This window comes from Tursiops truncatus, chromosome 10, assembly GCF_011762595.2.
Source record: "Tursiops truncatus isolate mTurTru1 chromosome 10, mTurTru1.mat.Y, whole genome shotgun sequence".
Lineage (NCBI taxonomy): Eukaryota > Metazoa > Chordata > Mammalia > Artiodactyla > Delphinidae > Tursiops > Tursiops truncatus.
The window spans coordinates 33,072,840-33,086,509 of NC_047043.1; the positions used below are offsets into that span (position 1 = coordinate 33,072,840).

Here is a 13,670-nt window from a genome sequence, read left to right on the forward strand (position 1 = left end):
TCCAGTTTATACCTGTCTGTCAATGGAATGAGAGCATTTGGGTTTTTATATCCTTGTCAGCACAACTATCAGTGATTGCACTTTTCACAAGGCCTCACTCAGGGCTAGGGACACAGCAGGGATTTAATAGAAACATTTATTCCAAGCACATGAAGTCCCCACAAGAGATAAATGAGATTTTCCCTGAGTCCTGAAGCCATTTACTGTTCTGATGGAGGAAAGAAAGGAAGGAAGATACCATGTGTGTTGGGAGGAGAGACAGCCTCTGAACTCAGGGGTCTGAGGAGCAGTGTTAAACTGGGGGAGAATATGAAAAAGGAAGGGTGAATAAGGAAAGCATACTGTCTTATGGGGGCTGAGAGGTCTGAAGTGACAACTGTATCTCATTTCTATATGCTGGTGCCCAGCACCAGGCATAGCACATAAGGCTGTAAGAACAAACAAACTGATGAGCGAATGAATGAATGTTGAGACTAAAATTTGGGATCAGCAAAGATAAAACTTCCTTGCTTTGGGAATTGGGGGTTCAAGCTCAGTTTAAGACTGTGGCCATGCAAACTTGAGGACGTTTTACTCTGAGTTGAGTCCTATCTAAGGAGAAGAAAGTCAGCATAGGTGAGTAGGGGGAGGGCACATAGTCATGAGGGTCCACCTGGGTCCCCACGCGCATAGGAGCCTACGACACAACTCCTGGATGTCAGAAGTCTATCCTTCTGATTCTCGGCCCTGGGGACTGAGTGAAGGGTGGGGTCTTGGGCCAAATGCTGGGTCATTTTAGCTGGAGCTGGGCGGCTGTATAGGAGAGATAGGGTTGGTTGAGAGGAAGTTGAGTGCGCATGCCTGTGTGCTGGCTGGGGGCTGGAGCAGGGGAAGAAGGGGCAGGGGGCGTGGTTTCTGGAGAAGAGGTGGGGGAGGGGAACATTGGGGCTGCTTTAGGAAGGCTGCAGCAGGGAGCCGGAGTCTGGACAGAGCTGATGGGTGATTAGAGGTGTTGGTAGGAGAGGCAGAGAGAGGGATAAAGGTAAGGAGATGTGAGCATTGAAAAGGAGAGGCAGCTGCCGCTGTGTAAGTATGAGACAGTGCATGAGTGTGTGTGTGTGTGTGTGTGTATGAGAGAGTGTGTGAGTGTATGTGTGTGAGTATGAGAGTGTGTGTATGTGTGTGTGTGTGTGTGCGTGCGCAGGCATACGTGAGAGCACAGGGGCTCCTCCCTGAACCCAAACTTTATGCTCCAAGTCTTACAATTCGCATCTTCTTTTCTCCTGTCACTCTAACCATGACAAAAATAAGGTTGCATCTGAGCATGTAAGGGGTTATTTGCAAGTGTGAGCATGAGTGACTGTTCTGACCAGCCAGGAGCCTGGGAGAGAGAGAGGCAGAGTGCCAGAACGAACACACATATGCACGAATGAGTGCATGAATAAGCAAATGGGCGTTTACAAGAAGCTCCCCGTGAATGTGGGTTCGTGAAAAACGTTGGGTCTGAGATGCCCCACCCAAGCCCCATAGCCTATATCTCTGGGTCTCTGAGCACAGAGAATTCCAGGGACGTCTGTGCCTGAGGTTCTAGAAACCTCACACTAGCCCACTAGATGAATAACTGGCTTCAAAGGACAGCATTCCTAATGGACCAGATTCCAGGAGGGAATCCAAAGAGGGTGAGCAGTCTTCTGACCCCGAGAGCCCTCCCTGGACTGGGAGGCCCCGGCCGGGTGGAGCAGCCACACCTGCCTGAAGTTTTGAGTAAGAGGGGGTGGAAACTGCACCAGCACCGCCCTCTCGCAGGCCCTGCGGGCCCCTGCGGTCTGCCGGTCACACTGGGTCCCACAACTTCCTCACTTCCCTAAATGGGCAACTTCATATTTAGAACCCCAGGTCTTCCCTGGCAGCCCCAAGTGGTACGTCCAGCATAGGCCTGGGGCCCTGACCTCGGATCCCTGCCCCCTGCTGGACTTGTGCCCGTCCCCACTGCTCGGAGCCATGGCTCCCGCCTTGCTGCTGCTGCTGTGGCTCCAGGGCCCTGTCGCAGGTGAGAGGGTGGGCGGGTGGCTTACGGGGGAGGGAATGGTCTGCTCCCGGACCCCCTTCCTGCTTTTCCTTTGCTCAGTCATCTTGTGGGGTTGGAGGAGGAGGAGACGGTCTGGCTGACCTCGTAGCTCCCCAGCAGAGACCGGTGAGAAGGTGCCCTCCTAGTATCTGGCCCCGGGCAAAGCTAACCCAGGCCTCACAAACTAAGATAAAGCTCTGGACCCTCTCTGCATGGGCCCCTTTATCTGCCTGTCTTCCTCAGGACCTCTGACCAGGGCCACCCCACTTCCTCACACACAACAAGCCCTCATCCCTTGGCCTCTGTCGGGAGAGCCCTGTTTGGTGCCTATGGGAATCATTACCTTACGTGTGTGCGCTTTGAATTTGCTTTTTCTTGGAACGTTGATGCCACGCCCTCTGTCCTTACCCCCTGTCCTGGGGTGGGGGTAGGGAAGCAATCCCTGAAGCAATCTCTCCCACCCCACATCTACTAAATGCTCCTTGAGGGGGCCTCACCCAATCCTGCCTTGCTTGCTGCCATGACAACCAAGTTACCATTTCCTGTTCAGTTCTGGGCACCTCCTGTGTGAGGGGTGGAAGGTGGGCACATGTAAACACAGTGCCCTGGAGACCCATTCCAAGGTCACCCTATCTGTACGCCTCCCCAGAGAGACCCGCTTTTCCAGGGCAGAAGAGTGTCCCCTGGGGTCCCCCAAACCTGCCACCTGCCAAATAATTGAGTTGGATCATTCTGTTTAACTTGCATGGGACAAAGTGATACGAGAGAGGGCGTTACCTTACTCCAAGCCTCAACTCTAGCGGCAGCTGGGTTGGAAGCTAAGGTGGATGTCTGGGGTGCTGGGCCCTTGGCTGTCACAGCTCTGGGTTCCATTGGGAAAGTCTGGAGCAACCTGCATTTGGGAGAAGGAGACGTGCACTGAGCATGGACTACATTCGAGGCACTGTCCTGGGGCACAGTTCTCAGAGCCAGCCAGAGACAGATAAGAAACAGAGACGTTAAGTGGTCTGCTCACATGGTTAGTCAGTGGTAGAACCCGAGTTTTAACCTATGTTTATTTAGACTCCAATAATGCTGTCCACTCTGTCCTACTGGGGAGAACTGTGTGCGTGTTTGCAGAAGGCTCGGAGGGTGTTAGAGGAGGAAGTGCCAAGCTGAGGGTGGGTGGAGGGCTGGAGGCCCCTCACTGCAGCTTTCTCTCTCTCCCTGTCCCCTGATTCACCACGCCAGCCTTAGTTTCAGCCCCTCCCCTCAGACCACGGGTTATGAAGCTCACTGACCACATCTTCTTCCTAGGCATAGAAGGCAACATATGAACAGTGAATCACTGTAGAATTCTTTGGTTTACACTCCATTGGGAGTGTATACAAATGTCTGGGCATATCGGATCTATGGGTTTTAGGTAACTAGAATATTTTATTTTATTTTTTCTTTTTTTTGTGGTACGCAGGCCTCTCACTGTTGTGGCCTCTCCCATTGCGGAGCACAAGCTCCAGACGCGCAGGTTCAGCGGCCATGGCTCACGGGCCCAGCCGCTACACGGCATGTGGGATCTTCCCGGACCAGGGCACGAACCTGTGTCCCCTGCATCGGCAGGTGGACTCTCAACCACTGCGCCACTAGGGAAGCCCATAGAATATTTTAAAATTAAACATCACCTAGAATGAACTCAGACAACTTGCTATTTAAAAGGTGACTAGAGTAAACCTGTTTTTGAAACAAATAATTACTCTTAATATTTTCAAAGATTGAATTTTCTTATCTACCTAAGTTCGTTGTGCTCTGGAATTTCAGAATGATGACTTGCGTTTGTGTCTGTGTCTCTGTCTTATTGAGGGCAGGACCTGACTCTTTCCCACAAGACCCTGAAGACAGGGCTTATTACTCTCCCATCAGACTAGAAAATGCCGCAAAGAAAACGGCTGCGTCTGCTGAAGTTCCCTGAGTGTAAGGACTGAGTTTCCTTCATTAGACTAGGGGCTCCCTGTGGGCTAGGCCTGTGTCTCCACCATCAGACTGGGCGTCCCCGTAGCGCTAGCCCTGTATCTTCCTCATCATTTTAGGATTCCCCAAGGGCACAGGACTACTGTCTCCCCCATCAGTCTGGGAACTACAGGGCAGGGCTAGTGTCTCCTCCAACAGACCAAGAGCTCCCTGGGGGAGGAGCCTGTGTCCCCCTCCATTGGAGTTGGGCTGTATTTCTTCTTCACACTCTTGAGTTCCATGACAGCAGAGCAATATCTACCTCCTCTCCCTTCACCATGAGCTTTGAGTTTCAAGATGCTTCCTTCCTCCTTTCTCAACAAGTCGTGTCTCCCCAGGTGCCCTTGTCGAGAGCGTGTACTCCAAAGTGCGGCACTTTGAAGGGGAGACTCTGTCTGTGCAGTGCTCCTACAAGAGCCGCAAAAACCACACAGAGGGTAAGGTTTGGTGCAAAATCAGGAGGAAGAAGTGCGAGACTGTGTTCACCCGTGTTGGGGTGCAGGGGCCGCGCTATTTGCTGCAGGACGATACCCAGGCCAAGGTGGTCAGTATCACCATGGCGGCCCTGAGGCGCCAGGACTCGGGCCGGTACTGGTGCATGCGCAACAGCTCTGGCGTCCTCTACCCTCTGATGGGCTTCCTGCTGGAAGTGTCTCCAGGTGAGCAGGCCTGCGGGGGCACTGGGATGCTGGGGGGGTGTCCTCCCCGCCCTGTACTCCACTGGCATCAAATATAACAATAATAATAATCCAGCAATAGGCATGATGTACAGTGGGGTTTTCACCGTTCCTTTACAGACAGCTTCATGGGCATGCTTGTCGCCCTTTTACAGATGAAGGAAATGAGATCTAAAAAGTCCCTGCGGCTCTGACTTTGTCCAGGGTCACAGAACTAGCAAGTGGACGAGATGAGATTAGAACTCAGGACTCTCTGTGCTTGTTTTATTCAATCATCTGTTCCATATATATTCACTGAGCCCTGATTCTGTGCCAGGCACTATTCTAGGCTCTGAGGATACAGTGGTGAGCAAAACCGGACCCATTCCTACCCTATGGGAGGTGACAGGCAATAGCACATTGTCAGATAAACAGTTGCAGATAACAATAAATGTTCTTAAGAAAATAAAACAATGTGATGAACTAGAAAGTTCAGTGGTGGGGGGAGCTACTGAATTAGTGGGGAATCAGAGAAGACCTCCCTGAGCAGATGACATCAAGCAGAGCCTGCGTGTAATGAGAGCTTTCTAGCCCTGTTGAAAGTGGGTGATTCAAAGGGCTTTCCAGGCGGGCAGAACTGCATGTGCAAAGTCCCTGAGGTGAGAAGAAGCTGGTCCATATTGAGGGTGGGGCAGAGTGATAGAAGATGAGGTTGGACAGGCAAACAGCAGCCCTACAGTCCCTGATTTGGGGTTTGAGTTTTATCCTAGGTAGAACAGGAAGCTATGGGAGAGTTTAGAGGAGGTGATATGGTGCCTTGTCTTTAAGGTTATCAAAACTCTCCCTTGAGTGTAGAAAAAGAGAGGAGGGCCAAGAATGTAGCCCTGTGCTCCTTCCACATTTATAAGATGGGAAAGGGTGAGGAGCCAGACAAAGAGCAGCCAGTGACTGTGAAACTTATTATCCACCCTTCCCTGTTCCCCTAACCCAACTGCATCCCCTTCTTCTGTTGGGTCTGAGCTAGGGTAACTGCTGTCTCTAAGATATGGAGCAAATCTCATTCCTTCCCTCTCCAGGTTCTGATTTAGCCCTAGGGAAGTAGTCGAAACCAATTTATTGAAGTCTTAATTTGCAGGGATACAAACATGAAATGGTTTTATTTTTCCCTTAGTGTATCCCTCTGTTGTACTATGTCAGATCTCACTTTCCACCGCTTAACCACAGTTTGGGGAGATTCCAACTTTGCAGACCTTTTCAATTATTAGGAAATAAAAAATGCACAGGCAATTAAAAAGGCGAATCTTCTAGCAATATATGCTCTTCCAGTCCCCCTTGAAAACCAGGTTTATGGCCCCAGGCACTTGAAGTGGAGAAGGGGGACTGCTGCTGTCCAGCTCCCCCTCCTTGATCTCAGGAGGTAGGGAAGGGGTACCCCTCTCCATCACCTCCTCCTGGCCCTGCCCCTCCCAACCCCTCGGTATACTGAAGCAGGGATGAAGGAGAGGGAAACGGTTGTGTGACTTCACTGACCCTTGTAGGAGGTCTCTCTCTGTTGGATGTCACTCCTTTTCTGCCCACTCTTGGATCCTCTGTGGCCAAATGCTGGCTCTTCCAAGGCACCTGTGTATGAGTTCTTTGAAAGGTCCTTTGGGGGTCTCTTCACACTGCTGAGTAGGATGATGTGGGAGATCTGGCTCCAGATCAGCCCCTTCCCCCATCCCCACCCTCACCAATGCCACTTGTTCTGGTTCCCTCGCCCAGAAAAATGGGCGCCTTCCACGGTGACCATCTGGCTCTCAGGAGTGCATCCTTGCATGCACAGTAGTGGGATGCAGCAGCAGCCAGCAGCAGCCCTCTCCCCTTCACCATCCCTCTCCCCCTCACCACCCCTCTCTCTTTATTTTCCTGTTCCCTGATGAGAAAGAGTCAACACTGCCTTCTAGACTGAGCCCTCACAGCTCCTACCACTCCCTCCTCTTCCACCATCCAAAGTCCAACCTTCTTCTAGAAAATGGGATGATAAAGGCCTGAACTGATGCAGGAAGGTGGCAGGACCAGTTCCTGTGTCTCTTAATAAGCCCCCAAGGAAGGCACCTGGCCCCACTGCTCATGGCGTTCTTTGGGGTCTGGGCCTTTGATGCTTCCTTGTCTTCATCTCTGGATCCCAGTCACCAATCATGGAGCAACTGGGAAAGTTCATGTTCAACATCAGAGCAGAGAAATCTCTGACTTACAGGAATGAGGAAGGTCCAGGAAGTGACAAGAGAGATGGGGGTGGGGAGGGAAGTATCCTCTTGGCCCAGGTGGCCTGACAGGGGACACTAAAAATTTTGTGAAAGGCTCTTCCTTCTTTCCTGTGCCTACTTCCTCCTCCCTGACCTCACCCTCTGAACAAGCACGCACCTGGTCCCTCAGCAGAGCAGAATCCTAGGTCCAAGGTCAAGGAGCAAAAGACAAGGACAGGTCCGACCCAGACAAGTGTGTGGGCTGCCGGGAGCTGCTTCCAGCACCAAGGCCCCCGACTCAGTCTCACCTTCCTCCCTCTCTGGTCCCTCAGCCTCCACAACCAAGAGAAACACTCCTCTTACGAAGCTGCCCACCATCCTCCAGAGTGGAACTGTCGTCACAGCAGGCCCAGCCCTCACCTCAGGCCCTGATGCCCCTTTCACCACCAGCACGACGGTGTTCACACCTGGACTTCTCACCTTGGCTAGACTCTTGCCCTTCCCTGCCTCAGGGAGCATCAGACTGACCTCTGTGACGGGCTACGGCTTCACTGGCACCAGCCCCTCCACCACGGGGCCCAGTAGGACCATGGGGTCCCAGACAGTGACTGCCTCTCCCAGCAATGCCGGAGCCTCCGCTGCTGGCCCAGCCTCCACCCCCACTAAGGCTGGGCACCTGTGCACCATGGGATCGCCCACCACGGGAATGTGCCCCACTGGCAGGTCTCTCCTCAACCTATTATCCCCCAGCAGGTACCCGGGGGGCCTGGGTTGAATGCCATTTTCCCAGACATGGCAACAGTTCTTGGTGCCTGGACAGACCCCAAGGTGAAATGTTGCAGCAGACCAGCCCCTTTCACCCACTGGGAACTCAGTTTGGCCTGTTGCTGAATGGGAGGTGGAAGAGGGAAGCTGGGATGGACATGGGACAGAAATGATGGCAGTGGGAAAGGAGGGCAGGGGCTGGGTCAGCAAAGGAGTCTGTGGATGAAGAGGAGAGGGTAGGGACCAGACAAGGGGAGCAGCCTGGGCAGTAGGAAGTGGGAAATGGGGACACTTTAATTTGGGTTCCCTGAGGAGTGGACTCTGAGACCAGGATTCACATTGTATTTGGAACACTGGAAAGAGCATGGGGAAGTGAGACAGGGAAGGGAAGGCAGCAGATAGAGAGCTTACTGAGGCTGGTTATCACTGTGGGCAGCAAGAGCTCAATCCCATTGGGGAGACTCTAGGGTCCAATGTCTAGCAGCCAGCTGGAGGGCAAGGGAGCTGGGGTATTTATACACCCACTCTGTTGGTTATTGGAATATAGGCAGAGCGCCCACAGCATCTGTTCCAGAGGACAAAGGTGGCAAGTACCATCCTCAGTCACCACGAGGACAGTACGAACGTTGGTCTCTCCTGTCACAAATGCGGGTCTCTTAGAGCCTTGTCCTCAGCAGATTTGGGGGAATAATGGAGGAGAGGCTCTAAAGTGGAGAGACGCTTCCCTTCGCTGGGGGCAGGGGGCTTCATCCCCTGACCTCTGAGCACCTCACTTCCTTCTCCCACAGCTGGGTCCCCAAGGAAGAGAGGCCATCACTCCCCACGGGGACTGGCAGGTTTCCCCTGGTCCCACTCCTCTCCCGTGGTGTGCAGAAAGACGTGGGCCAGGGTGGGGCACCCTGGTACTCACCTCCTCCACACTCTGTCCTGTCTCCGCAGGCACCAGGACTTCTATCCTGCTGTGCTCGTGGCGGTGCTGGCCTTGCTCCCAGTGCCTGTGATGCTGATCGTGGTCTATGGGTTCTGGAAGAAGAGACACATGGGAAGTGAGTAGAGCCCACCCTCCTGGCCCCCCGAGGACAGAGCGCTGGGGGGTTTGACACCCTTTCCAAAGTTCCCGACTCCCCTCGGTCCCCAGATGGTGTGTCCTCACCTGTGTCCAGTCAGGAGGACCATACAGCACCCAGGTGAGGGAGGTGGGTGGGCAGGCGGCGACAGCTCAGCGTAGCCTTCTGGGGCTGAGCCAACAGCAAGCGGAGGGCAGAGGCAGAGGGGTTGGGCTGGTCCAGGAGCTGTGCGTGGTGGGCAGGAGGACCGCCCTCTTCATCTCTGTCCCCATCCTCGCAGGCTACAGCATGTGCCGTGATCCTGCCAGATCCTGGAGGGACCCGTCCACAAGACCAGAGCCTCCGTGGAAGCCTGCTTGGTCTGAAGCCACTTAACTGTATGGTGGGGGGGAGCTTCTCCCAGAGGGGTCCCGGGAGACCAGAGGAGGAGTGAAGATGGGGACCTGTCTGGATTGGAGCCAGGCTGGGGATGAGGACTGTGCAATGCTGGACTCAGGCCTTCCCAGAACCGGAGGCTGCACTGCATCCTCTCAGTTCCCCTGGGCTGCCCGGAACCTGGCGGGGGACAGGGGGCAGAGCAGGGGGCACCAGGTGGGAAGTCCCTGGGGGTAGGGGGGGAGCCACTGAGGTGATTCTGCTGAGAGCCACAGACTCCTGGGCCCTGGCTGGATGGCAGAGAAGCCCCAGGTGTGCTGTTTGCAGACAGAGACCTCAGCTCCCATCGGCCTTGGAACCTCTTACTATCAAGTTGATGGGGGGAGCGGTGGACAGCTAGGGCTGCCTCTCCCCACCCGGGGCTCTGTCCTCAGTTTCCCTCTGCTCTTTTCAAGCGTCCCCATGCCCTTGGGGGAAGAAAGAGTCCAGAAACAGCCCGTGTCCCAAGGGTCCCACCCTGGAAGAGAAGTAACAGTGACTAAGAGTTGGGGGTCACCAAAGGTGTTGGGGATCCCAGAGCTGTCCAAGCCCCCCACCCCCTGGGCCAAGTGTCCTCTATGGGGCCTCTAGATGGGCCCTGATCTGACTGTGGCTGCTTGTCCGTCGAGTCCTGGGAGCCAGCAGAGCCCACACTCCCGCTGCTGCTGCCTGCTGGCCGGCCCCTCCAGGGAGAGCTGTGACCGTGCAGCTGAGAACCCCTCACCCGCAGGACCAGCCTGTCCCTCGACTTGCATGCAGAGGCTGATCAGGGCTCTCTCCCCCAGTTCCCACACCCAGGCTCCGGGTCTGGGCTCCTGAAGAGAACAGGGGGCCCTTGAGAGTCCACTGGAGGGGAGGCCATGGCTCAGAGAAGGGGGGTGTCACCTTCCCTCTGGGGACTCATTGTCTCCTGAGAAGAGAGGACCCACTGGTGACACAGCAAAGACAACTCAGAGCTGACCAGAGCCTGGAGGACTGCCTGGGCTGGGAGGGGCAGGGAGGATGGAGCTAAGGAGCCTGGGCCAGGGGCCCAATGGCCGGGGGCGTCTGCCCCTGCCTCACTGGCTCGTGCCTCAGAGTTGGCTTCTTCTGCAGCGAAGGCTGAAGAATATGGACTGCATTCCTCCCCTAGGGAGGGGTATCCACCAGCCTGGAGCCACTGGAATGAGAGACTGCGGGGAGATGTGGCCTGCCCACCCTTGGCCTTGGGACACAGCCCTCCCAGGTGGGAGATCAAATGTCATAGTCAGGGGAGTGACACAGCTGGGGCCTTGGTGGGCAGCCAGCCTGCAGGTGCCACTCCAGGATGGAAGTGGGGAGGGAGGAAGGGGCAGGGGGCAATTCTGGGGGACAGCAGGGAGGCAGCCCCTCTTTCCTATGTCCAGGAGAAGGCACTAGAGGGGAGACTCAGACTGAGGAACTGACAGACCTGGTGCCAGGACACGCGCGCGCGCACACACACACACACACACACACACACACACACACAGTGATAGCCGTCCTCCCGATCCTGGTGTGTAACTAGGACGGTGTTTATCCTGCACCCTAAAACCACACGCTGGCAGCCCTGTGCCGGCTGAGAGCGGGATGTTGGTGGGTGCAGAGGCTCAGGACCGGGACCCAGGGATGCCACCTGTCACTGTGGGACCCTGTGCAAGTCACTAACCGTATTGGGCCTCATTTTTCCTCTCTTGTGAAAGGGGACACTAATTCCTACCTCTCAAGACTGTTTTCAGGATAAAATGGATTAACACGAACCTCATACACTGAGTAAAAGCCTCGTGCTGCTTGGTCCTCCAGTTCTTTTCCAGGTCTGATGCTTGTCACATTCTACTTTTAAAACCATAGGATCCTATTTCTCTGTTTTGTACTTGACGGGAGGGTGTAGGGGGACATGGTCTGGGCCCAGGCAGAGGCCTCTGTTACCTGATGTCATGCTGGGTAGCTGTTAGGTGGACCGACCATCCTTATTTGCCCAGGAGGAGGGGCTCCTGGAACCGGGCACACCTCCCACCCGTGGAGCCTGCTCCCATGTGAATCCATGGTAAGGAAGGACACAGGGTGCTGAGAAGGAGGTGCAGACTCCGTACCCAGCTTCCTAGCTCTTATGGGCCAGGGTGGCCTCTTTGGACCTCCAGGCTCCAGGATATTTTACTCAAACCCTGGCCCCTCACATGCTCCTTCTGTTTGCCCTTCTCCCCGGAGCTCCAGGGGTATCCAGACCCCCAGCAGATCCAGGGCGGGCAGGTGCAAGGCAGGGGTGGGTGTCAGGCCAGAGCTGCTATTGCCTTTGGTGGACGAGACGAAGAGTCTTCCTGAGCAATGGACTGACACTACGGGACATACCTGCGAAGGGCTTCCTGTTGTGGCCAAGGGAAGGAACAAATACAGGAAGCCCAGCACCCATGGGATGTTCACTCTGTGAGCCCTGATCTAATCCCACAGGACACACGCGTTCTTGCTGTGAGGCCAGCAGGCAAGCCTGAGGTTCACAGTCCCAATGGCTGCAAATGTGCTTTTCACTCTGCATCACCCTGCGTGGGTGGACGGCGCTCTGTGCAGCCCGGCTCCTCCTTCGGGCTGATGGGCTTCTTGCCCCTGTGCTGGGAGTAGTGAAGGTGGAAGGCAGCCTCACGCCTGGGGCAGACCCTTCCCAGGGCAGCCCCCCGACCCCCACTGATTGACGCAGGGGGTCTGAAGCCCCGGCACCCCCTGCCACCTTGGCAAGTTCTGAAGAGTATCCCATCTCCAGAATGGCTCCCAAAGTGACCTGAGCTTCCTGTGGCCCAAGGGCAGCCTGACTTCTCCTGCCTGTCCTGCTTCCCCTGCCCTTCTCTTCCCCAGCCTGGTCCCCGAGCACTTTAAACTTCCTGGTACTAATCGCTGCCTCGGAGTCTGCTACCCACAAGCCCAATCTGCCCCTCTGCTTGTTTACAGGGTTGATTCTTTTCTTTGTTGTTTCTCTATTAACCATAAACGGCCTGTGACAATCGTTTTTCTGTAGCTCATATAAAGACAATTTAAAAAAATGTGTTTGATTAGTGTGGCCTTTCAGCAAACACTATGGAGTGACTACGGCAGGCTGGGAGCTGGGGCACAGGGATGACCTGAGGGGCAGAGATCCTTTCTCCTCCTCTCCCTCCCCCTCCTTCTGCACCCATCTCCCCCTTCCCCTCGCCTCTGATGTTCCTGCCCCCAGCTTTGTTCTCTCCCACCCTTGCCAGGGACCCTCCCTGCACCTCCATTCCTGGAAATGACTCTCCATCTCCCTTCCCCTCTTCCCTCAGTCCCCACGGAACTTCCCAATTCCCAGGCAGGCCTGGGCGGGAAGTCTCTGACCCCTGGAGACCTTGCAAGTGTCCCCTAACTCTGTCATTCACCTTCAGCCCCTGCTTTTCTTCGGTGGGGAGGAGAAAGTTGAGGCTTGGGAGGAAGTGGTAGGAGAGAAGGGAGAAGGAAGGAGGAAAGATAGGTTCTTAATTTGTTACCAAGTCCAAGCTCGTACTTCTTGCCACACGACAGGCCAATCCATGGAGAGACAAGCTGCTGGGACAAGGAATAGCGATTTCATTTGGAAAGCCAGCAGACAGAGAAGATGGTGGACTAGTGACTCGAAGAACCATCCTAGCCCAGTTAGAATTCAGGCCTGCTTTATACTAAAAGGGGAGGGGGTGTGGCTGGTGGCTGCAAACTTCTTGGTGCCAGCCAGACCCTGGAGGGGATGTGGTAATCCTTTGTTCCTGTAGTTGTCTACGCAGGTCAGGTCACCATGTTCCTGTAAATCTCCAACAAGACAAATGTGGTTCTCTGTTGTGCAACTTTGATCTCTATATGAATGGAAAAGTGTTATACCTTTAAAGGTCAGAGCCTTGAGAATGGGCTATTATGTATATTTCAGGCTATAAACAACATTCTTAACTCCAAGCAAAAGCAATAGAATCCAAGGGTGAAACTAAAAGAAACAGATCCGATACGGGGTCAGATTTGCTCTCCAGTATTACAATTTCACCATGGTTTCCTCCTGGGCTTTTATGGCTTTCTCCACCCCAGAGGGATTGAGACAGGCTGACGGGGAAGAGGCTGGGCACAAGAGAGCCAGAGTCCCCTGGAGTCTGTATCTAGTCTCAGATGTAGCACCTGCAGCTGAGGGTCCCACCTATAGGCCAAGGTCTCCCCCTCTTCTCCAGGCAGGCTTCAGTGGATGGGCTGAATCCCCTGGCTCTGGGTTTTTCTCCTCAGGGGCTTCCCTGCTCCCTTGCTTTCCTTCCCCCAACCCAACTCAAGAAGAGGGCCCGTGGCCTGGGAGGCCACATACCTGCTGCCACCTGTCCTGCTGGTGCTCTTGGCCTCAGATGAGGGGCAGGCAAGGAGGGCAGAGGGATCAGGGCAAGAGGAGGGGGAGATGGCCAAGTGAGATAGGTATGAAGGGGGCTCTGGGGAGGAGAGGGCAGGGACAGGGTGGCATTGTGGCCAGAGGCCGGCTCTGGGGCTCATTCTGAGTGTAGACACAAAG

At 54.7% G+C, this 13,670-nt stretch overlaps 2 protein-coding genes across 5 annotated transcripts in view; one reads left to right on the plus strand and one right to left on the minus strand.

Annotated features, from left to right (window-relative positions):
• The window catches only part of LOC141279734 (uncharacterized), a 48,445-nt gene extending 39,477 nt beyond the window's left edge, over positions 1–8,968 (minus strand). For 2 of the 3 annotated variants that reach the window (XM_073810738.1, XM_073810740.1), the window contains exons 1-4: positions 8,830–8,968; positions 8,587–8,699; positions 6,217–6,353; positions 2,825–2,939 (exon numbers count right to left, since the gene is read on the minus strand). The gene's annotated coding sequence lies outside the window, so the exon portion shown is untranslated. The remainder of the gene's footprint in view (positions 1–2,824; positions 2,940–6,216; positions 6,354–8,586; positions 8,700–8,829) is intronic. The other variant, XM_073810739.1, reaches the window with a different exon arrangement.
• LOC101324510 (trem-like transcript 2 protein) lies at positions 1,751–9,150 on the plus strand. 2 transcript variants are annotated; one of them, XM_019949922.3, is made up of 5 exons: positions 1,751–2,029; positions 4,369–4,689; positions 7,244–7,634; positions 8,616–8,722; positions 9,024–9,150. In XM_019949922.3, the coding sequence occupies exons 1-5, from the start codon at positions 1,981–1,983 to the stop codon at positions 9,116–9,118; spliced, it is 963 nt and encodes a 320-aa protein (XP_019805481.2). In that variant the 5' UTR covers positions 1,751–1,980; the 3' UTR covers positions 9,119–9,150. The 2 variants fall into 2 exon arrangements, with proteins under 2 accessions (XP_019805481.2, XP_004331631.3); XM_004331583.4 differs by having other exon boundaries at positions 1,832–2,029; positions 7,244–7,664.
• The last annotated feature ends 4,520 nt before the right edge of the window (positions 9,151–13,670 follow it).